The sequence below is a fragment of the Drosophila subpulchrella genome, chromosome X (genome assembly GCF_014743375.2).
Source record: "Drosophila subpulchrella strain 33 F10 #4 breed RU33 chromosome X, RU_Dsub_v1.1 Primary Assembly, whole genome shotgun sequence".
NCBI classification, from domain to species: domain Eukaryota; kingdom Metazoa; phylum Arthropoda; class Insecta; order Diptera; family Drosophilidae; genus Drosophila; species Drosophila subpulchrella.
This window is the reverse complement of record NC_050613.1, coordinates 29296701-29320243: the sequence shown is the minus strand read 5'-3', so window position 1 is coordinate 29320243 and position 23543 is coordinate 29296701. Positions and strand designations below refer to the sequence as shown.

General features: G+C 44.9%; 7 protein-coding genes across 7 annotated transcripts; 3 read left to right on the top strand and 4 right to left on the bottom strand.

The window, feature by feature from the left end:
- Positions 1 to 116: 116 nt before the first annotated feature.
- LOC119558054 (protein twisted gastrulation) lies at positions 117 to 2685 on the bottom strand. The gene is made up of 4 exons (XM_037871204.1): positions 1817 to 2685; positions 716 to 928; positions 513 to 657; positions 117 to 458 (listed from the first exon to the last, which is right to left on the bottom strand). Exons 1-4 carry the CDS (start codon positions 2031 to 2033, stop codon positions 263 to 265), a joined length of 771 nt encoding a protein of 256 aa, XP_037727132.1. The 5' UTR covers positions 2034 to 2685; the 3' UTR covers positions 117 to 262.
- Positions 2686 to 3067: 382 nt separating this feature from the next.
- LOC119558050 (GPI inositol-deacylase) lies at positions 3068 to 7570 on the top strand. The gene is made up of 10 exons (XM_037871200.1): positions 3068 to 3254; positions 3312 to 4043; positions 4103 to 4285; positions 4338 to 4582; positions 4700 to 5122; positions 5185 to 5310; positions 5443 to 5636; positions 5696 to 6329; positions 6417 to 6512; positions 6580 to 7570. The coding sequence occupies exons 1-10, from the start codon at positions 3114 to 3116 to the stop codon at positions 6746 to 6748; spliced, it is 2943 nt and encodes a 980-aa protein (XP_037727128.1). The 5' UTR covers positions 3068 to 3113; the 3' UTR covers positions 6749 to 7570.
- Positions 7571 to 8792: 1222 nt separating this feature from the next.
- LOC119557586 (vegetative cell wall protein gp1) lies at positions 8793 to 10129 on the bottom strand. The gene is made up of 2 exons (XM_037870387.1): positions 9040 to 10129; positions 8793 to 8910 (listed from the first exon to the last, which is right to left on the bottom strand). The coding sequence occupies exons 1-2, from the start codon at positions 9864 to 9866 to the stop codon at positions 8829 to 8831; spliced, it is 909 nt and encodes a 302-aa protein (XP_037726315.1). The 5' UTR covers positions 9867 to 10129; the 3' UTR covers positions 8793 to 8828.
- Positions 10130 to 10462: 333 nt separating this feature from the next.
- On the bottom strand, positions 10463 to 12368 carry LOC119556718 (gustatory receptor 5a for trehalose). The gene is made up of 7 exons (XM_037869115.1): positions 12243 to 12368; positions 11919 to 12179; positions 11654 to 11848; positions 11326 to 11594; positions 11124 to 11278; positions 10814 to 11066; positions 10463 to 10705 (listed from the first exon to the last, which is right to left on the bottom strand). Exons 1-7 carry the CDS (start codon positions 12364 to 12366, stop codon positions 10613 to 10615), a joined length of 1350 nt encoding a protein of 449 aa, XP_037725043.1. The 5' UTR covers positions 12367 to 12368; the 3' UTR covers positions 10463 to 10612.
- A 1049-nt stretch (positions 12369 to 13417) lies between these two features.
- Positions 13418 to 19701, top strand: LOC119556719 (protein trapped in endoderm-1). Its single transcript, XM_037869116.1, has 7 exons — positions 13418 to 13747; positions 17835 to 17968; positions 18039 to 18184; positions 18326 to 18426; positions 18492 to 18594; positions 18801 to 19291; positions 19363 to 19701. Exons 2-7 carry the CDS (start codon positions 17836 to 17838, stop codon positions 19547 to 19549), a joined length of 1161 nt encoding a protein of 386 aa, XP_037725044.1. The 5' UTR covers positions 13418 to 13747; position 17835; the 3' UTR covers positions 19550 to 19701.
- A 712-nt stretch (positions 19702 to 20413) lies between these two features.
- Positions 20414 to 21264, bottom strand: LOC119556720 (60S ribosomal protein L35). The gene is made up of 3 exons (XM_037869118.1): positions 21134 to 21264; positions 20811 to 20947; positions 20414 to 20740 (listed from the first exon to the last, which is right to left on the bottom strand). The coding sequence occupies exons 1-3, from the start codon at positions 21134 to 21136 to the stop codon at positions 20509 to 20511; spliced, it is 372 nt and encodes a 123-aa protein (XP_037725046.1). The 5' UTR covers positions 21137 to 21264; the 3' UTR covers positions 20414 to 20508.
- A 1252-nt stretch (positions 21265 to 22516) lies between these two features.
- On the top strand, positions 22517 to 23542 carry LOC119556176 (ras-related protein Rab-18). The gene is made up of 3 exons (XM_037868098.1): positions 22517 to 22706; positions 22796 to 23228; positions 23348 to 23542. Exons 1-3 carry the CDS (start codon positions 22648 to 22650, stop codon positions 23447 to 23449), a joined length of 594 nt encoding a protein of 197 aa, XP_037724026.1. The 5' UTR covers positions 22517 to 22647; the 3' UTR covers positions 23450 to 23542.
- The last annotated feature ends 1 nt before the right edge of the window (position 23543 follows it).

The window sequence follows — 23543 nt, the reverse complement described above, 5'->3', positions numbered from 1 at the left end:
CTAAGCCCGCTGAAACTCCGAACAAAAACTACTTTTTTTATTTAAGTTAAAAAAAATGTATAATATATATATCTTGGCCGGTTCAATAAGTAAAACAATTCAAAGCGCCTATTCGATTTTGTAAATAAAATAATAATAATAGTGCTATACAAATATTACTTCGTACTACATAATAATAATGTCACTGAATTGAGTAGCTAAATTTGTTAGATGTGGTTCTGTTCTGTTCGTTGAATGGCATTTGACCGCACCCGCACGTCGCTCAGTAGTTGTTGTTCACGGGTCCGTCGAAGGGGCCCATGCTCTCCCCGAAGTCCTGCATCTCCTCCTCCATGGCGTCGTCCAGCTCGTCGCCCAGCTCGCCCTTCGACTCCGGACACTTCCTACAGCGGCTCTCGTTGACGCCGTAGTTGATGCAGGTGGAGCCCACGCACTCGCAGCAGCCGTCGTGAAACCATCTGTTATTTTGACCAATGAACGAAAGTTCTCGCCGTATCTGTTCTTCTCCTTACCTCGTACTGCTGGCGCCTGTTGTTTGGCAGCTGGTGCGGCACTTGTTCCACGACACGCACTGGTCCAGATATATAACCGTGCAATTCACGGTCACTATGTTATCCCGCTCCTGAATCGCCTCGTCCAGGTTTTTATCATTGGTTCCTACACGAAATCGGAATGTTATAGGAATGCGAAACCATCAACCTGAGTCGCCACTCACTCAAAAAGTAATGACCGTCCTTTTCCAACTTAGGACCCTTTAAGTACTTGTCAAAGTCCACTTGAAACGTAAACACGTTCCAGTTGTAGCCAAAGCTGTCGCCCTCATCCGGAGTGGCTACGGCGTTAAATAGCTCCGGCACTCCATCGAAGTCTTCTACGTGGGACTTCTTGGACAGCGAGTTGCGCGTGTCATTGGGTTTTGGACAGAGTTCTGGAAAAATAAGGGATCGATATTGCCCAATAAGGAATATGAAAGGATTGTAAAAAGTATTGAATTGTGTTAACTTTTAGGACCCATACTAAATCGTATAATGCTTTTGAATGGAAATGGCGGTTTTCAAGATGCACATTCCTTTCTTTATGCATTCTAATATTTACGACCGGATTCTTGTTTTTATTGTGCATCTGATCATTAATATGATTTATATTTATTCCTCGAAAAAAGACATACATATGATCTCGTGTGCACATTTGTTTTCATCGTCATGCTCGATTCGTTTATAAACAACATCAAGTGGGCCAAACGTAAATTGCATTTCAAGAAAATCCGATCAGGATGATTACAGCCTGATTATTTACTTTTTTACTGCATCAATAAACAGTTTTTCTTCGCTCATAACTAAATGTAAGTGACAGATAGTGAGTTTTCAAAGTTTTTGGGGATTTTGTGGGACCTTAAGAATTGTTCAAGGGCGCCTGAGCATTGCTAAATATAAAGAACATGAAGGGTTTGTAGACCTGGGATAATTCCCATTAGCCGTAAATATAATTATTTATTTTATTAAGCTTTTAAACTTGCTATTTTAAAACAAATGCTTTGTTAATGCAAAGAATATTTTGTGAAAAACAACATATGACCCTCCCTCCAGGTCTAAAAGGTCTCCTATTCAGCGCTATAATATTTTAACCCCAGACCGATCACCAGCTCAAGCCTGATATCGATAACTAGTTAGCACATCGCAAGCTCACCCCCTCCCATCCCCCCTCCATCCCACACACACACATACCCAGTTGACATCACTGGTGATCAAATACATACATATTCATATGGACACCTCCCACCACCCAAACGGTGATCCCACCGGACGACCTTCCTTACCCACACAGCTGCAGCACTCCTCGTAGTTCTTGCCCAGACACTTGAGGCACTCCTTGCAGCAGGAACAGTTCTTCAGCTCGCACTTGCAGCTCTGGGTGAGCATGCACTTGGAGACTATGGAGGCGCAGACGACCTCGTTGCAGGACTCCACTGTGTAGAAGCAGACGAGGCCCAGAAGCACGATGGTGCCCACTGTGAGCGAGCGCCAAATTTCCATGGTAACTGTGTGTGCGTGTGTAGGGATTGGAATGCGCTCCCGTATATACGTATATACGTGTGCACTGGTGCTCGTGGCTGTGTGCGGGTGCAATTACAACAAACAACAATTACTGGCACACAGTCATTTCGCCTCTTTGCACTAAATATTATAAGTAATTTGTATTGGGTGAATTATATCGCAATCGGATGCGGATTCGAATTCGGAACGGATCAAAGCAACAACAAGCGACACCACAACGAACACTAAACAGCAACAACTAGCGGATCGAACTGTTCGCTGCGGCAGCGGACGTCGACGGCGGCAGCGGAGCAACTGCTCGGCGACAATGTCTCTCTCTCTCGTTGTTTTTGTTATTGCAAGGGCATAAACCGTCTTTATCTTCCCACCAAAAACAAGAACAATATCGCCAGGCTAGACACAAGCCGAGCTTAGTACGCGAACTAATCGCGCGCACACAAAGGCGCTGGCTCACACGCATCCACGCATACACTCACAGGCCAGACTTAGAAATTCGATTCGAATCGATGATGCTGACGCCGGCGCCGCTGCCTTTTTGTTGACAATTCCGGTACGATATATGTATATGTATCTGAATCTGGAGGATCGGATCAGCGGATCGGAGGTGAGCGCACGCTTACGCCAACTGAATAATAAACTAGCCAAAGCAACAACTCGGATCGGCTCGATACATACTTATGTATGTGTGTCGATCAAGTGGCTAGAGATGAGCGCATCTGCGGCAACCGTGAAAGGGTCACTAAAAGTCACGGCTTAAAAGTAACAACATCATCGTCGATTCTTCACTAGAGAATCTGACGTAACAATCTATTAGAGATTGCTATTTTTACTAGGCATTTTGAATAACTAAAGGTATGCTTTTTGAAGAGAGCATTCTAGTTGTTCTTCTTGCATGGCTTTAGCTAATTTTACAACGGCCTTATATAAGTAGTCGATACGAACTATCGGTTGCCCACCCCTATCCTCATGCAAACTATCGTATTGTAATAGCGCCGCACTCATCTCTATCACAGCTGGGACAACAAGACATAAACAGACATGAAAAATTGAAAATCGAGGATGTTTATGTTCCGAAACTGTGCGGTTCTGCTGGTGATCGGCTCAATATGCTGCCTTATCTACGGCCTGTTCAACTTGCACGTGGAGGTGGAGCCAAATGCTTGCCGGATGACCTACATGTTTGGCGAACCAATGTTTGCGGTAAGACCGAACTGTGAAAGATAAGGCCACTAAATGCTGATTATACTCGATTTGCAGAAAGTTGGAGTCAAGGATGGCGATCAGTATCCAAATTACGGACTTTACTACTACTATGAGGGCGTGCGACAGCCGCTGGATCCGCTCAGGCGTCGGATGACAGGTGCTCCGGTGATTTTTGTTCCCGGCAATGCCGGTTCGTACAAGCAGGTGCGCTCTCTGGCGTCCGTGGCGCTCCGCAAGGCCATGTCGGACGATGCGGGCATCCACCTAGACTACTACACCATTGACTACGACGAGGAGTTGTCTGCCTTGTACGGGGGCTATCTGCCTCGCCAGCGAAACTATCTAAAGCTCTGCATCCGCACTATTCTGTCGATCTACGAGGGGCGCGCGGAGCAGCCCTCCATCGTGCTGATTGGCCACTCAATGGGTGGAAAGCTGGCGCAGTCGGTGCTGGTTGATCCGGCCATTGGTCAGCACATCAATACAATTGTCAGCATCTCCACGCCGCTGGATCAGCCGGTGCTCAACCTAGACGCCGAGCTGGAGTATTTCTACGACCAGACGAACGCTGTGCTAAGCAAGCTACGCACTGCAACGGTGCCCACGATGACCACAAATGTATGCGACAGCCTGCACCAGCGACCCCCAAGTGTGCAGCGAATGGCCAGCCAAGACAGCTCGGCGCGGCTGGACAACGTGCTGCTCATTTCCACGGGAGGCGGTAATAGGGATTTGCTTGTGCGCCCCGGTCTCACCAGCTCTCGGTTCAACGATATACATGCCATGGTAGTTGAATAATATTTAGCCTTCCTGATCTGTGTATATTTTCCTATCTTGTCCCCCAGACCTCGGCTATACCCAAAGTTAGTCTGAGCTGCGACCATTTATCCGCCGTGTGGTGCTTGCAGTTTATGCAGACCATAAATCATTTTCTCTTCAGCATTGCGTATGTGCGCGAGGATCGCTCATCAATCGTATTTGGCACCAACAAGCAGCGCAACCTGCAGTCGGCCCTAGCCACCTTTGTCGTAGGTTCCTAAAAATGCCAATCTCAGTTCAATACTAAATATATACTCACAGAAGCCACGAAGACGGCAACAGAGCACACAGAGATTCGGAGCCGCTGGAAACTGGCACGAGGAGCGTCGTCTCGTGATAAACAAGTACTTTACCAATGGACTCAAGGGCACTTTCTTTGATTTAGTGGGATTGCTGCGTCAGGAGAGATACAAAAAAACAGCCATCGAGGCTTTGAATGTTGATGACGAAGACTGGTTGTTTGGCTGCTCGGCCCTGGACAACAATAAGACGGGACAGCTATATTGGTGCGTTAAATCGTATATAATAAATCTAACTTGCACTTTTTTTAATTGAAGTTCCACAGACGTCCTAATAACCAAACAATAAGCCACATTAATAAGAATATATATCTTCCTGTCCAGCGAAAAGGCCACCTCGCTGATGCACCTCGTCCAGCGGCTGCCCAACGAAGATCGCGATCCCCGTAGCATTGCCATCTTAGACCTGCACAACCTGCGCAAGACCTACGTGCAGTGGACCCATGTGCTAGTGCGCCTGCCACCGAGCACCAAGCGAATCGGCTACAACCTGGACATCTACGATCCCCGAGAGCGCGTGACGGACATCAAGATGCCGCGCTGGTACACCATGGCAAGACTGCCTATAATAAACGAAACTCTTCAAGGCACGCTGCATCATCGGCTTCGCATCTCCGAGATGGTGGATCCATACCAGAGCATTCGAGTGATTGTGGAGCCGCTGCAGTGCATCAGTTCGGAGTACAGAGTGACAGCCAGGATATGTGTTCCCTGGGCTGCTGGCTTCGAACGTTTCCAGACCCTTAAGTGAGTTGGCTATTTTATTGACGATATGTACTATTAATTCGGGTGCTTTTGAAATTTTCCAGATCTTTTGATCAGAAACCTCAATTGTATGTAAATGTACCCACCTTGGTGCCCAGACATTACAACACTACTCTTAATCCTGTGACACTGGATCTTTACCTGGATCCCACTTGTCGCTATCGAATCAGGTAAGCATCGCAAACGTAATGGAAATTTATACATGAAAAGGGTACAAGTAAAACTATATAAGTAATGTATTATTTTGTATCTCTTTTACTTCCACTGGCTACATCTATCTCACTCTGATTTGTGTTGCCTAGCTATGAGTACTCCTACTCCTCTGCATTATCTCGACTGGTGCTCGAGTTCTACGGCTGGTTGCCGGCACACCTGGTCTGCGTTTTACTGATTGTGCTAAGGAAGCAAGTTGAAACCTTTCACCAGGTGGGAACTTTTCGTAGCCTGCGGCCTTATGTGGGCTACATGCAGTACACCTCGCTCTATGTGGTCACAGGTTTGTTTAATTCATTGTAATTACCACTTACATTTATTATACGTTTAATCAAATATCAGCTTGTCGGCTTCTAAAGAAGCTAATCATAAGCAGCCGCATGCTGCCGGAGCCAGAACCCCTGGACTACAGTATCAATGTTTCCATTGTGATCCATTGTGCAGCCATTGCCTTGTCCCTGCTGGCCACTCTGGGCACTTGGTTGGCCTTGACGCTCTATGGCAACGCCTTCTACCGCTTGGCTCTGCGGATAACACGCCTTTCCCAGCCAACCTCCAACGTGATGATCTCGATCATGACCCACTTGCCTATAACGTTCGGTATACTGACCATTGCCACAGCTGTAGGAACCTGCAGCGGAGTGGGTCTTCTCCTGGCCTTCGTCTTCTATTTCCTGATGCTATCGAACGCATATAAGGATTATCTGGAAGACCTTCTCTGGCAGAAGGCGGCTAATTTGGTGCGTGGAATGCCTGCTGCGGGGGCAGCAGAAGAACCTGCCAGCTGCGAAGATGCTGCGAAGGAGCAAAATGCAGAAGCTTTGGAACAGAAGGGTGGACAACAGGAGGAGGACGAGGAACCGGAGCCCTGCGTGGGCTTGCACAACTTCTCCTTTCATGTCACTTTGCTGCTGATGTTGCTCATGCATCTGCTGCTCAATTCTCCTAGCACTTTGGCTTGGGTGCGCAGTCGTCGGTAAGTTTTAACTTATAGCTAGTATAGTCTTTTAAGACCACAATATACGATCTGATCTTCGTGTTGCCTAACTGCTTTTTCCTTTAGGCATGGCATCGACCTGCCGGATCCGAGTTTATATCCCAGCATCGTAGTCCTGGCATCACTTAGTTTGCTCCTGCAACTGAGGGCTCCCCAAAAATGGTAAACATACACGCGTACATGCATTGCTCGCTTAATAGTTTTTAAAATTCTTTAAACTTACTTGCAGTCAGGGATACTGGATGCTTTCCCTCGTTTTTTACGTTCTGGCCGGCGTGGTTTTACTGTACTGTCAGGCGGCTATCTACAGGCTGACTTTTGTGATTGCCGGGGCCTTCGCACTGCTCTCTGCCCACCAAAGTCTTTGGATCCTATGGCGTCGCCTGTCCCAAATCTAGTTTACATTTTGTCCTCCACGTTATAATTCGTTAATTATTGCTGCGTTAGTTAATTCAGTCCGAGATTGGAGTCGTGGTCGGCAGCTTACGTAAACCATATCGTTGTGAGGTAAATAAGCCCCGATCGGGATCTCTCTTAGCGGGAAGTCCAAACTGAGCCCGATTGGGCGTTGCTCTCGATTTGCGTCGATCGCACATTACACGTATTAATTGTTTTTACGCCTGTCGCCGGCGCTTTTGGTTAGCGATACCTCGGTATCTCGGGTGGCAGACACGTTAATCTCCATTTGCGGAAAATGTGTGAAAATGACTTTAAACATCGTCGCCAGTTGGGCACACTCCCCATCCAGACTCTAGTTTGCTCTTAGCCAAAGACGTATTATTTAGTAATTTTCCGCAATTATTTACTTAATAGTATAATACTTTCTTAGAATTAGTTGATTTTTACTGTGAGATACATATCTGTATTTATACAATTTATTTTGTTCTGCGTTCTTGAAAAATGAAATAAGATTGTGTGCGAGTTATTAAGGTTTTTAATTTCTTAAAACCATTTGAAAGAAATGTAAAATAACTGCCAAATAACTGTGCACACACATGAAAATGTTACATTTAGTATAGATTTTATACAACAATATTCTTTTGTTTGTCCCATAATGATTGTAAAAAATATTTTACTTTTCCGATTACCTAATAGTTTATCTACCTAATGTTTCTAGGTGCCATGTGTCACAAACGGACTTTTACCAAGAACAAATTTATGTATGTAAAATGTTTTACTAGAGCTTTGTTTTACCCTAAAAATACAATTTTATACATTTGTAAACTCCAAAAAACTGTATTGATTTGCTGATCTGTTTAGATGGGTGCGCAATTACCAATGCATTGATTAAGCTCGTCTTCGCCCACAAGGATGGCGACTGAAACAAGTTTTGGTCCATCCACGCCATCTACTTAATGTCTCATTTGTGCGATGTCGAAATCTGGATCAGTCGGTGGATCATAACACCCGGGGGACGGGAGGCGTGGCCGCACGCAAACTGGGTGAGGCCATTCCGTCGTCTACAATACCCACGGGAGTCGTTCGGAGCTAGTTTTAAGCTGTTCAGTGGCCAAACACGATGTCCCGATAAGGACTTGACCACCAGCATATATATTCATAACCGATTCGCTTATGGGGCCGACATCTGTCAGCAGCATGTGACGAAAGTTGCCAATATTCGTGCAGTGATATAAGCAAATTGCATTTCTGTGTACAAAGTATATTAATTAGGGAATAAACAGCCTATTTCCATATTGGCTTTAGTAGCTTACAGAGCTGTGCATATTTTAATGGAGAAAAACATTTGCTAATTAAGGCTACAGGTTTGGGTAGTCAAAATTGCATCGGTTTTTATGGTTTGTTAAATCTTTTATGTGTGCTGTTTAAACGCCAAACTATTTATTTATATTGTTATTGTAATTAATGGGACCATATTTGTACACCCTTGCAGATATTAGACATACAACTCATACCCAGACCTTATTTTCCACAATGGTAACCAAAATATTTTTTTGAGGTAAAAAATTGGAAGATGCTTAAAAATATTAATTTTATGCGGTTTTTCAATCTTATCTTGGTCAAACCAGGGCGCACAGCTGAAAGATCGACTGTTTTGAGCAGCTAACGACCCCCATCACTTTTCGGGATAATAATTTTCTGAGCAATTTTCGCTTTTTTTTTGCGAAAATTGACAAGAATTAAAATTTTAAGGCTTGAATTCCAATAGATTGGGAATTTAATTACGAGCTCAAGGTGGGTATGACATTTCTTATTCCGACTTAATAGTTAAATTGTTGCCAAAACCCTATTTTTGGCCCAAAACTCACTCTTGATTACGTGTTAACCCCAATGAATAAATGGTGTATTTATTTTTTGGTAAAATATTTTATTGGCATAATAAAAAAAAACAAATCCGACTGGTTAACAGGCCATGGCATTCTACATGCACATGAGCGTATTACTATAACATATAACTTTGTACAGTTTAACTTATAATGAATTGGCAGTACGATTATAAGACTTGAAGAGGTGAACGAACTATTGCCAGTAGGCGGGCACAAGCTGAACCGGCCCTTGAACATTGGGCATTTGATAAGGCGGAGGGGCCATTACATTGACGCTGAAAGAAAAATAGCAAATGGTACAGGATCCAAACAAGAAGTTATCATAATGTATAAAAAATATGTAATGCAACCTTCTTTTCTTAAATATAAATTAAGAATTGTTAATCTGATGTTCTTATACTCACCGCATTGTCTCCGTATCGCGATAGTAACGTGGCCTGGGGGCCACATAGTTGTTTGAGGTGAAGCTGCGCGGATTGGCCACCGGGAAGCGAATGGCAGGCTGAGCATTAGACGCACGTCCTCCGATCCTTGCTCGGGCTCTGGGACGGGCAAGTCCGGATCTTGCCGCTGCGGCGGATCCGGCGGCCGCTGCTCCTCCGCCTCCAGCTGCAGCAGCTCCTGCTGCAGCCGCACCACCGCCAAGGTTGTTCAAGGCGATTCCACCCCCCAGACCCAAGCCTCCCAGCCCCAAGGGACCCAGTCCACCGGCCGCTGCTCCTGGCGCCGGCTGCTGCCACATGGCTGCCAGTTGTATGGGCACCAGGGCGGGCAGGGATACGGTGACGGGAACACCGGGTGGTGGGCCAGCTGGCGCTTCTGGTGCCGCCGGTTCCGGCTCTGGTTCATCCTGATCCTCCGGCGGCGGGGCTGCTGTGGTCTCTGGCTCGGGTTCCGGCTCTTCGGGCTCTGGTTCCGGCGCAGGAGTCGTGGGCTTCACGGCCACATCCTTCCAGGCGGCCAGCAGGGCCAGCAACTCGTCCTTGGTCACATGTGGACTGGAGGATGGCGGCAGGTGACTGAATTCGAAGCTGGGAGCGTTCCAGCCGTGGCTGAGGCCACCACTGCTCCATCCCGGCGGAGGTCCCGGACCGAAGAGAGATCTCTGCTGTCGGGGAATCGCAGAAATCGGGCCAGGAACGAACTGGCCGCTGGCCAACTGATCTATGAACAGGACCACTAGGAACCCGATCCCGCCAAGGCAGTGGATGCTACTCTGATATCTGGCCATAACGTCTTAACTGGAGCTTCAGTGCGCGATTTGTGTCTGCGCGTTGAACCGATTGTGGGCCTTATATACTCCTATCGGCGATCTGATCCCCGAACTCCGCTCGTGAATTGGGTTAACAATTGGCTGGAACCGGACTAGATCGGCTAGACCCGCTGACCGGAAGCATCGTGGAGCTGGAGCTAGAGTTGAGGAGCCTAGGAGCAATCGGCATTGGCATTTGGCCAACTGGTTCAGTTTGAATTTAACAGCGGTTCACGCATTTCGGTGTGCCTAGGAAGCGTGCACCATTTATGGCCAGCAATTGCATCACATACTTATACTGGATTACCAAAGTAAATGGTCCGCAAATGAAAATGAAAACGAAAACGCAGCCGCAGACGCCAACTGATGTGAAAAGTGGAAAGCGCGTGCAAAAAAGTGGGCAGATGAAAACAGGTTCCTCCACGGACTCCTCTCGCAACTGTGTAGCACAGTGTATAAAGTGTTTTAATAGCTATCATCTAAGGCAATTGCTGGCGACTGACGAATTAGAGATAAATAAGTAAAGCTCACAGTTATCGCACAGCAAATTACAAAACTTAGTATTCAAAGGACTTTTTTCAAGTTACGGCAACGCTGCGTATGAGTGATACAAAATATTTTTTGCACTGAAGAATGGTCTGCTGGTTAATAAATTAAGACATTTATCGGATAAATCGCAATAATAAACCAGACAACACTACTGGTGCCTGAATATATAATTATATCTAATTTAAATCGGAGGCCGAGCAGTCCCAGGACTTTTTATCCTCGTGAAACTGGATAAGCACTAGTTCGTAGGTGGCCACTGTTCCCGCCATCTAAAAGATACAAATACAAACATGGGAATGAGCATGAAGACGTTCCTGGGAACACAGGTGGCAGGGATATTTGGGACGACCCTTAACATAACATCACTCTTTACCCACCGCCAGAAACAGCTTCCTGGTGACGTTGAAGAACTTAAGCCCCGTGAGCGCCACCTGATCACAGGCCAGCTCCGCGGCGAACCGAAAGACCTCAGGGTGGTATCCTTCGATCGGTACCAGACGCATCAGACGCAGTGGCACCCTGGCTTGGTCATTGATCGCCGAGACGAATAGCAGCACGGCCGCCGATCGGCTGAGCAGGAACATCAGCGAGAAGTAGAAGTAGACGGCGTGGGCCGAGGAGGGCATGGTGCTGGATTCCAGGACTATTGTACTCATTTCAATGTGTGCTTTTGTCCGGATAACTCACTTGATGCTCTTCAGCAGCTGGAGGCAGATAAAGTACAGATTGCTGCCGAAGGATATTAGCATTATACCGGATACGGCGTCGTCCACCTCCCGTATGAGCTCCACTATCGATCGGTAGAGAGTGCGCGACCAAGTCCAGTAAGCTTCCGGCATGGGCTAAAGGGATGCACTTTACATGATGGTACTTAAGAGTCCATACCCACCTGTTGCACCTGCAGCTCCAGGCTGCGGTTGAGCCTGGCCAGCATCTCGCTGAGACCCATGCCCAGCATCATCAGGAATATGTCCATGTAGCTCCAGCCGAATGTGAGCAGCAAGTTCTGTATCTTGCCCAGCCACCCCAGCCAGTTGGAGTAGGGAAACACGGCGAACAACTGGGCACTGGTTCCGTGCAAGTACGATTCCACGGGGTCCCTTCTCCGGGGACAGAAGTCGTAGTACACCACCGAAATGATGCTCAGCAGGTGCTCCACTAAAGAGTTATACTTGTCAATCAGTCAGGACGTAGAGGTAAGAAATACAAGACCCAACTCAGAGAAAGTGAAAGCAGCAGGAAGGCCACCAACTGGATGCGGCGGGCAGGACGAGCCCTTTGCAGGCAACAGGTATAGCCAGGCAGCCGCTGTTCCACCGCCGCCCAGTGGCGCATTAATCCGGGCCAGAGATACGCCAGTTTAAGGAACTGCCAGGAGGCGATCAGAATGCTCACGTGGAAAACGATGGGCTCTACAGTTTTAATGAGTTTCGATCGGAAAATCAGTATTTATGGGAGGGATAAATGGGTAATGCGTCTCACCCACACTGCGCACATCCAAAACACTGTAGGCCACTTTGCGGATGCTGAAGGCCAGATCCACCGAAGTGGAGCAGAGGTACGCGACAGAGTACCAAAACCGCCAGCTACGCCGGCTGAATTTCAATCCTTGCCAGGAGGAAGCACTGATACCACTCACGGGCATTAGGCAGAAGCACTGAGCCACGGCCAGAACAGGAGACACCGCCTCATGGAAGGAGCCGTTGCGCAGGAAGTTCTTTCGCGTTCCCCGCGCCTGGGTGTCTGGATTAAGAAAGCCAATAATGTATGCAATTTACCCAGGACCAAGACCCCATTGGATCGCACCTCGACACTGGTCCAATCCTCTTTTCAAGTGTTTCAGCCAGATCCTTCCTTGGCTTTTCAGATGGCGAACGGCTTGATTAGCCCGCCTTCGGTGTGGAAAGCGGTCATTTAGTGGTCGCACCATGCTTGAATTTCGATTCCTGACTGAAAACCTCAATGCAAAAATGCAGCAGGAAGGGATAAAAGTCAGCCTATTATAGCTAACGACCAGTGGTGAGGAATACTCAGGTTTTAGAACCTAACTTTTAAATATCATGTTCTTAAAACTTTTTCTTGACATATAATATATAATATTTTGTAAGTACTATGGGTAAGTTTTCAAGTTTGAAAGAAAACTAACATATTTTTGAACCGATATAGGTAGTACCTTTCTCATCACTGACAACGAGGATTTAATTAGCGCGACCTTGGCGAAAAGCCGGATAAAAGTCAATGGCGCTCAAACATGCAAATTGGTAACACACTCAATCAGCCATGAACTTGGCACTAATAGTGAAAAATGATAAATGATTGGCCAGTCATAAAAAATGTGCAGCTCCCTGGGAAAATTGATTAAGTGTGGATTGAATTTAACGGGTTGTAAATATCATTAGTCTCCGATATGGGCGTAAAGATAAGTACCAAATCATAAGCATAAAATAAATGTGAGTTTTAAAAGGAGAAACTACCCATCCAAAGCGGTAAATGAAAGCCAAAAGTTTTGCGTCTTGAACCGCCGGCAGCGTCTAAATGAAAGCCACGAACGCCAAGTGGCACTTGAAAGCAACATTTGATAAACCTACACATAATTTATACGTACACCTGGCATTTTATCTGACGGGTTCCGCAAAGAAAACCGCACGCGAGTGGCCTTCGAAAACTGTGCTCAGCGCCAACTGGCGGCTAGGAAGTTTTAGCTCTAAACTGGTGAAACTGATCGAGTAAGGAATCCCAACTTAGGATAGAAGATAGAACAAAAGTGACATTTCGAGAGAATTTTAAACATCGTGATAGGAATCCCAACTTTGTACAGAAGATAGAACAAAAGTGACATTTCGAGAGAATTTTAAACATCGATAGGCGCCTGCGCAGCGCGGCGCTGAGTATCGATAGAACAGCACGGCGATAGCCGCAGTCATCGGCGGGCGGCGAGTCTTGTTCGGGTCTGTCAAGCCGCTCTTATATGGTTTTTTCTCATTCTTGCTCGATCGGTAAAGTCGCTCGCCGTCGCCGAGCAGCACTACGCGTTGTACTATTGCTGTTAATTGCCAAAGAAAATACGACATTTCGCGCGGTGCGCCCGTAGATCTCCATCTCTCTCGAAAAGTCAAAGTCAGAATATAACATAGTACGTTTTTGTTGCATTTTTTTGCTGTGCTGCGCGGTTTAATGTCAACATCACCGTTTGCCAACTCGAAACGGGCGCTGTGCGCTTGACAAAATGCAATTTAAAGGCATTTAGGAAACACGAAACGAGGAATATATAAAACGCTGAAACGCTGAAACGGGTTCGAGTTCGAGTTCGGGTGAGTCTCTTTCAAGACCAGAATCCGGCCAAGAGCGGCCTTACTTTTGTTAACAATTTGAGTTGCGCGTTTCTATTGTTGTTGCATTTGGTCCACACGCACACTGTGTTTGTGCTGGAGTGTGAGTGTAATGAAACGATAATGGAACGGCTGTTTCCACAATGTTACATACATTTGTACATGCCATCCGAAATCTAGAATTCCACCCTCTCAAAAATAAAATCAGCAAAGAGGGGATGGAGAGGGGACAGCGATACACCGAGAGAAACTGATCGTAAGGGCGTTCAGGCTAGTAGCGGATTAGGTAGGAGCATCAGACTCGCATCCTGATTGCCTTTCCTTGATGCAGTCACTTAGTAATAGGGTCCTTCACTTTTAATAATGCTGCTGCAAAAGTTTCCTCATTGAATCATTTGTTTACAAGGATTGAATTATCACACTAGACAAGTAATTTCATATTGAAATCGAGGCTAAAAGTACTTAAAAATAAATGAACTATTAAGTACAAAATAACTTTCTCTGTACTTTGACATGCTTCGACTCTAATAATGTTCCGGCCCCACTGCCCAAGTCTTTTGTTCTTACTTACACAGATTTTTTGATTCCGCCGCTTCCGATGTGTTTTCTCTGTCACTCTTCCCCTTTCGAAACATCAGCTGCATGAATCATCCAAGTCCCTTGTCCGTCACCGCAACAGTTGGTAGCGACTCATACAGCCCAAGTCTCTGAAAACAACGAAAAATGAAAAACCCAGCTCCAAAACAGTCCAATACATATGTGCACTATCTACATATGCATGGCGGGTATTAGTATACCCCTCATATCGAAAACTTATTTGGGCATTACACTGGTATTTAGCTTTGATTAGTCAGCGAACTGCAACTGAAGCGGGACTGGTACATTGACACGATAAGAATGAGAGACCGAGAAGAGGATTGAGTAATATTTTTGATAGGACCTCTTAAGTCAGAAAAGCCCTAAACAAAATATAGTGGTTTTACAATATACTCCTATGGTAAATCGCATCAAACGCTCTTTTCCAAAGGATAATAATATCAATATTTTATAACACATTTTCAGATAAGATATTACTTGACTTAGATTGATATCATGTAAAAAATAAAACTAAGGCGTTCACAACTTTATAAATATTCATCAGTCCCCATTATTTGCGTTCGCCTTCACGCCCGCAAAATACATATTTGTTGATTGATTTTTTTTTAATCTTCGTCCCACTGCTTGTCTTGGATTTTTGGGCGAGGGAGGGTTTCGAAGAATTTCGAGCGTTGGGAACCCAAGGCTGATAAGACTTTGATTAAACTATATGGACATCCTTTATGTGTTTAGCTGTGTGTACATAATATGTAAACTTGCAAGGGAAGCGCGCCAGAGGAAGGCGACAAAGTGCGGGATCTGCATATCCCGAAGTGGGGTGGATGTTATCGCTGATATCTGTGCCATCATCATTGCCAACTGTTAAGAGGCAGCTCACCCACACTCGCGGTAAACTCAATAGACCGGGATACAAAGTATTCTAGCTCTAGTTTAAGTTAAGTTTATCTGTGCGCTCCATAATACGGTTCAGTGCACCACAAAATTAGTAAAATCAATATGGCCTCTGGAATAACAATGCTCTTATTGTAGTTATATGATTTATAAGTTGATAAATAACAACAAACTATTTGGACCTCTTTTAACCGCCGCCGCTGTGCGGGCACGCATATGTATATGGGAATGGAAATGGAATTATGTGAAACGATGGGATGGTGCCTATATTGGATGGGATGCATATTCAGATTTCCAGTTGCTGGCTGTTGCTCCCCCTATTCGAAAACATAAGAACGAAAGACTGGGGAGACCCAAAGAACTGAAACAACATACACAGAGTTGAAAAGCAAACACACATGTTGATCATGCATGAAAGCGAACCGCTCCCCCGGCACCACCTACCATCCCCCATCCACCTTCCAATGTTTCCACATAGTACCCCTTCTGGGGCCCTGAGGTTCCCGTTCCCAGAAGCGTAGTACCATCACGCACCGGAAACATCGTTAAATGCGTAACAAGGCGCTTTTTAATTTAACCGATCCAAATAAAAAGCATTAAATAAATGAAATTGTGTGCATATGCAAAACAGTTGCACGGCCGCGTTATCTGCAGGGTTAAACCAACGAAATAACGCGACAAACCCCGGCTTAATTGAAACTGTCATTGATTCAATACGCGCAACATATGACGGTGGGTTCTTTTCACTGGAAACGGGAAATTGAAACCGAAACGGAACCCATTTAATTGCATTTCTGTCGCAACGCTTTTTCTATCACTTTCGCCGCTTATCAACGGGAAAAGAAAGGAAAATTAAAATTTAATTGGTCGTAAAAAGTGCATTAAAGTCGCTGATAAAGCCGCCTGTTCGCAAAGATAACCATACTACAAATTCAAAAGGAGAGGGACCTTTATAAAAGCGAGATTTCAAAATAGAATCGTTTCGAAACCCAGATCAAACCCTCAAGAAGATAAGGGATCTTTCTGACAGCATATCGAACCAATAATTTATTTCCAAATTTCTACTTAAATTGAAACGAGGGCAGCCAATCTGTAACGTTATCGAATTGGAGCCGTAATCGCTTGAATTGCATCCGTTGATCGTCGTAAAAAGTCGGGTTTCTTTTATTTTCTATGTTTTTCCCAACAGCGTGGCATTTTTCTGGCCTGAACAATTTCGAGAATCATTTAATATCCGGAATATCATTCGCATTCAACCGATCTCGATATTTTAGCATTGGATGCTTTGCGTTTTCCGGCTATTAAAAGATAAATCAGCACAGTTCTACGTGACAAAAATTTAAATATAAAGTTAAAACGTATAATTATTAAAAAGAAAGCAGCAAAAACTGGTCAGCCATCTGATGATAATGAGTCATAATAAAGATACCTGACTAGTAAAAAAGCCGTTCTCATATCATCTATGCAAATAACCTTTACGTTTTTAAATAGTTAAGCAGGAACTTACGATGCTACCAGTACTTGCGCCAAGCAAACAAACTCCGGCTGATGTTTTTAACTGCAAATGACATCCGTCTTTCATGTTCCTGTCTGCATTTGACATTGATCTCCTTTTGAATCCTGATTCGATAATAAATAATCTTGTGGCCATCAATCACGCAGTCAGCAGCAATTTGGTTTATGTATCATACACTATTATTCAAAGCCGTTTGCCTTGCTCGTGTGATGAGGAAATTGGTGAAAAACTCGAACTTTTGATGAAAAATTTGTACAAATGTGAATTCAAATCGCGTGCAAACCGGCTCGATCATTACGGTTGACCAGTTGGCCAGCAAAAATCTTATAACAAAATCAGTTCGCATAAATCAAATGTCGCGGATGCGAAAAGTTGGTGGGAGTACGCAGACTTCCTTGCTAATCCCGCAGATCAAGTCGAGTTTTCCTTAGCTGTGATCTCGCCAGCCGAGCAAACTGGGGTATTGCATCCGCAAAACGGCAATTAAATAACTTTTTTAATTTTCCCGCTTATGTGTATGTATATTACGTCCCCATTCATTCACAGATTTTCACGCGAGAGGAACTTGATTTTGCGGATAATATGAATTTCCTTTATCGAGCAAAGAAAAAAGTTTACTCTGAATAGTTTGATCAATTCATTCTTTAGATTTTAACAGATTGTTCCTAGGGAAGCTATAGGATATAGTAAAAACCAATGGGCAATAATGTTTACCCAGGCCAGAGTAGTTGTGTTTTAAGTATTTTCCCTGCCCCAATTAAAAAATAAAGCGAATTTTTCAGTTTTAAAAAAATATCGGGTCACCCAACACGGAATTCAACAGTTTTGGAAATCTTCACTGGGTAACAAACATCTGAACAAGTTAATATACCCTCTGCAAGGGTACTAAAGTCTCAAACTATTAGGGCTAAATAATTCAAATCAATTCCCATTAATGATAAGTTAAAAATATGCATCCAAAGAATAAGTAGGAATTAGCGGATAGAGCTTCTTTCTTTGCTCACAATGTAGTATGTTGAAAATGGCTAATAAAACGTTAATATTTCTTCCTTGTTTCCCCCGCAGAATGGACACGGACATTAATATGGGAATGGGCATGAACACGGCCACAGGTGCTCCCCCGACCACAATCTACCCGCATTCGGCGACATTGTTCGCGGCAATTAGTGCCTGTGTCTTTGTGACAATTGGCGTTCTTGGTGAGTAATCTGCGTCCTGCTGCTCCTCGAACTCCTTTTCTAACCGGTTTTGGGCTGACTGCTCCCGCAGGCAACCTGATTACGCTGCTGGCGCTCCTCAAAAGCCCCACGATACGGGAACACGCAACCACCGCCTTCGTCATCTCGCTGAGCATCTCCGACCTGCTCTTCTGCTCCTTTAGCCTGCCGCTGACGGCGGTTCGATACTTCCAGGAGGTGAGTCACCATCCCTACCAAATGGGATTTCAAAATGTCGGAGAAAAATGTAGTATTTGAGGAACCACTGCGGTTTTTCTAAGTTGTATAGTTACCGAACTAACCTTTGTTACATTTTAACATATACATTTTTGTTTGCAGAGCTGGACCTTTGGCACCACTTTGTGCAAGATCTTTCCGGTGATCTTCTATGGCAATGTGGCTGTTTCACTCCTCAGCATGGTGGGCATCACGCTGAACAGGTAAGCCCAGTTCAGTCCCTTTTGTCACAAGCTAATCCTCAACCGTCACCATAATCCTCTGGTAGATATATACTCATTGCCTGCCACAGTCGCTACTCGCAGATATATAAACCGAAGTTCATAACCCTGCAGCTGGTGTTCGTATGGGCCGTGTCCTTTCTTCTCCTGGTAAGTGATAAGTCTACCCTTTTAACCATATTTCCTATATAGAAATAGACATTTTCTATATAGCTTTCCTAAAATTGATTTTCAAAATGGTATTACGGAAGACTCAAAAATCTGCAGGCACAGTGATCCTCAGGAATTTGAAGATATTTTAATATCAATAAAGAACTTGAATTATTTTTAAACAATACATATATTTACAATCGCAGCTACCGCCCATTCTGGGAATCTGGGGCGAGATGGGTCTGGACGAGGCCACCTTCTCCTGCACAATACTCAAGAAGGAGGGACGATCGATCAAGAAGACGCTGTTCGTGATCGGCTTCCTGCTGCCCTGCCTGGTCATCATCGTCTCGTACACCTGCATCTACATCACGGTGCTGCACCAGAAGAAGAAGATCCGCAACCACGACAACTTCCAAATCGGTGCGAGTGGTGCGGGAAAAGGCTCCTCCGCCGGCGGATCCTACATGACCACCACGTGCACGCGAAAGGCGCGCGAAGACAACCGACTGACCGTCATGATGGTCACCATCTTCCTGTGCTTCCTCGTGTGCTTCCTTCCGCTGATGCTGGCCAACGTGGTGGACGACGAGCGCAACACCCGGGTTCCCTGGCTGCACATCATCGCCTCGGTAATGGCCTGGGCCTCCAGCGTCATCAACCCGATCATCTATGCGGCCAGCAACCGCAACTACAGGTAGGATAAGGGGTTTGCTTGTGGGTCTGGATCGGGAACGTATTACTTATTCCGAATTTCTTTCGTTTTAGAGTGGCCTACTACAAGATCTTTGCGCTGCTTAAGTTCTGGGGCGAGCCGTTGTCGCCGATGCCGAGTAGAAACTATCACCAAAGCAAGAACTCCAAGGAGCTGTCGGGCGTAATCCGCAGCACGCCGCTCTTCCACGCTGTGCAGAAGAATAGTATTAACCAAATGTGCCAAACATATTCAGTATAATCGAAATCGCAGTCGAGTCTTTGTATTAGAGCTTGTAGTTCATATCAATTACCTACTTATTACTTTTTAGTTCATAAATTTATAAACGATGTACCGCAGTGCTTACATCAAAGACAATCGAATTAAATATATATATGTAGACCAATTGAGAAGGCGATGTTTTTTTAATTTAAAGTTTAAGCCGGGTCTGTTTTTCAGAAGAGTATTATGATTTAATTCAAGGTCACGTCAGCTCTAAAACATCGCGTGGAATAACACTGACATTAGTTTTGATTTTATCAAAGAATTTCCCCTTAAATTTCCGTAGTTTTCTTTTATGATTACATTATTTCCGACAATAAGTTAATTACATTGATATTGTTGATCTAAAGAAACTAATTTAAAGATCTACTACCTTGTTTTCGAAAATCTGATCGTCACAGCTTTGATATAAGCATTGTCAACTATTAGAACGTCTTTATATGGGATCACCTTTTCTATTGCATCAGTACCAATCAGTTTGGTGAATAATTTCTTTGGCCTACTGACCTTATTTAAGGGGAGGGTTAGACGTTTTTAGATTACTTCTCTTCAGATCAGAGTCTCGTATGAATGGCCTAGTTCCCTTGTTAAGCTTCAGCTCCTAATGGAATTAACCTCTGTCTTGATCCACGTTTCTGCTCGACTGCGACCCTCACACGCGACTTTCTGAATTCACTAAATTAACTGCATCATTGATCACTTATGTATTTGCATGTGGCTTTGATAAGCTTGACCTGGTTAATATTCAACTTTAGGCAATACGGCTCTTGTTTCAACTCAGTTCGATCAACCCACGGAGGAGCCATGTGCCACTCGCGAATTTCGGTCACAAATAAAAAATTGTTTCGGGTTTTTCACTTTAAAAAAAAGGTTTTATTTGTTTTCTTCTCCATGGACCGAAGAACCCTTAACGCACACTAGACAGAAGGAGGACGCCTCTAGGCCTTGACGGCGAACTTGCGCTGGGGGAAGACGGAGCGCTTGCGGATCTCCTTGAGGGTCTTGCGGTTGGCGTCCCGGGGCGAGAGGGCCTTGCGGATGGCGCGGGTCTTCTTCTTGCGCAGATCCAGGGGCTTGTACTTCTTGTTCTTGAAGACCTTGCGCAGGTTCTCCTTCTGCTTCTGGTGCATCACGATGTAGACGCGGGCGATGGCCTTGCGCACAACGCGGCTGTGGGAGCGCAGAAGAGACGGGGATTAGGGGAGATGCTACAGTCGGTCGCGCGCAGCGGCATACTCACATCTTGGAGAGCTTCGAGGGAGCTCCGCCGGTCACCTTGGCCACGCGCAGGCTGAGCAGCTCATTCTTCAGCTCATCCAACTGCTTGGTGAGGTCCTTCTTGTCCTTGGTCCTCAGCTCGGAGCACTTAACCTTCACCTGGGCGGCGCAAACAAAAGGGCAGAAAACACATCATTAGAATTCGGTTTGCAGGGGTACGCCTCGCGAAAATAGCAACTCCACCGCGCGGCAAAAACAGCGGGCCGCCAGTATAACGGCTCAACCGGTCATTTTGTGCACGGATGGCTCTTATTTTACAAAATTAAACTCCGTCGGAAAACCAACCATTTTTCTCGCTGGTCACGTCAAAAAAGAAAGATGGAAAGATGAAAGAACCAGTTGGAGGTGACACAGCCGTGCAGTGAACCGCCAGCGGCGCTGTTATCGAACCGGTTCGCGCTCCGGCGAGAGCGGCGGGAAAATAGCTAAGTAGTGGTTCTTATGAAATATGAAATAACTTTGTTTTTGGGGAATAATTCTGATAAAGCGAAATACCACTACTCTATTATTAAATAATTATTTAAGGTCTATTTCATAGTAAAAAAATAAATGGTAGCTAATTCATTTTGAAGTCAAAGATTATCTCACCAAATTTGCTGTCTCAGAGGCAGTTTGCTTTTGCGACTTTTTATTAATGTTATTTAAGTGTTAAAAACTAAACGAAAACAAAAAGATAGTTAAAAAAAAGGTATAACATTTATTTCTGCAATCATACAAAAAATCTATTTATGAGAAACAAAAGAAATACATCCCGCTGAAATAAACGTGCGCTGCGCAAAATAGCTCAGCTTTTGAGCAGCTTGCTAAAAATACTGTCGATCCTTACCACTTTAGAGAACATTTTCATCATTTTCTCATTTTTTTTATAAGGGTACATCAGGTTTTTTTGGGATTCGGATTTTGGTCAAAAATACTCATTTTTTAGTGGTTTTTCAGTCGTAGCCTAGCCAAATTAAGGCGTACAGCTAAAGGACCGACTGTTTTGAACAGCTTGCTGCAAATGCTATCGATCCTTACCACTTAAAAAAAAATTTTTTTTTACCCGTTTTCGCTTTTTTTATAAGGGGGTACATCGGGTTTTTTTGGGATTCAGATTTTTGTCAAAAATACTCACTTTTAGTAGTTTTTCAGTGGTAGCTTAGCCAAATTAAGGCATACAGCTAAAAGACCGACTGTTTTGAACAGCTTGCTACAAATGCTATCGATCCTTACCACTTTAAAGAACATATTTTTTTTTTGACCCGTTTTCGCATTTTTTTATAAGGGTTTTTGGGATTCAGATTTTTGTCAAAAATACTAATTTTTTGGTGGTTTTTTAGTCGTAGTTTAGCCAAATTAAGGCGTACAGCTAAAAGAGCGACTGTTTTGAGCAGCTTGCTACAAATCCTATCGATCCCCACAACTTTAAGGAACATTTATTTTTTGACCCATTTTCGCATTTTTTTTAAGGGGTACATCGGGTTTTTTTGGGATTCAGATTTTTGTCAAAAATACTAATTTTTTAGTGGTTTTTCAGTCGATGTTTAGCCAAATCAAGGCGTACAGCTAAAAGACCGACTGAAAAATAGCCAGATTGCACCCAAAGTGTCAGCACTAGCTCCAAGTTCCGTTCTAACAGGGCAGCAATCAGAATTATCGCAGGGGTCCACCTCTATCGTGAGAATGTAAACAAAGCAGCCAGGTGGCAACGCCGCGACCACATACCCACAGATAATAGATACTCTACATAAATAATTGGCCATTTTTGTCTGTTTGAGTGAGCAATAGTGTTGATAAGCAATAAGTAGAGCTCAAAGACAATGGCTGATCGGGCTATCAAGCTGCTGGTGATCGGGGAGAGCGGCGTGGGCAAGTCCAGGTGGGTAGAGTCTCCTGGAGTCCCAAGTCCATGGAGAAAATCCACTGCGTATATTACTAGCCGCTTGCATCATTTGCGTTTCGCCACAGTTTGATCCGCCGCTTCGTGGAGAACAAGTTCGACGAGAACCATGACGTCACGATTGGCATGGACTTCAAGAGCAAGGTGATGAACGTGGACGGGATCGACTATAAGGTGGCCCTCTGGGACACTGCGGGCGCCGAGAGATTCCGCAGTCTGACGCCCAGCTTCTACAGAAAGGCCTTGGGGGCCATTCTGGTGTATGACATCACCAACCGGGACTCCCTCGTGAAGCTGGAGGCCTGGCTGGCCGAACTGGACAGCTACAGCGACAATCCCAACATAGCCATCATCGTGGTGGGCAACAAGATCGACCAGGAGCGAGTGGTGGATCGGGAGGAGGGCCGCAAATTCGCCAGGAAGCACAGAGCCCTCTTCATCGAGACCTCTGCCAAGTGCGATCAGTTCGTCAGCGATGTGTTCAAGGATGTTGTGGAGAAGGTGGGTTACGAGGTGGAGCCACAATCTCCATCTCCAATGGGGAGAACATATCCCATTGTTTATTTCCCCCATTTCATTCTGCTAAGCAGTGTTTAATCCTTCTCAAATCCCCCTCTTAGATTGTCTCCTCCGAGTACTTCAACAATGGCAACGGTGCCGGCGGTCTCGACATCGCCAGCAATCGGGATCTGGAGGAAAGCGCTTCCACGTGTTACTGTTGATATTCGGGTGTTGTTCGTGCTTTTTCAAATTTAAACCGTGTATTTATTTAATTGTTTCAATATCACTAGCATAAAGTCAACCTCAACGTTCAAT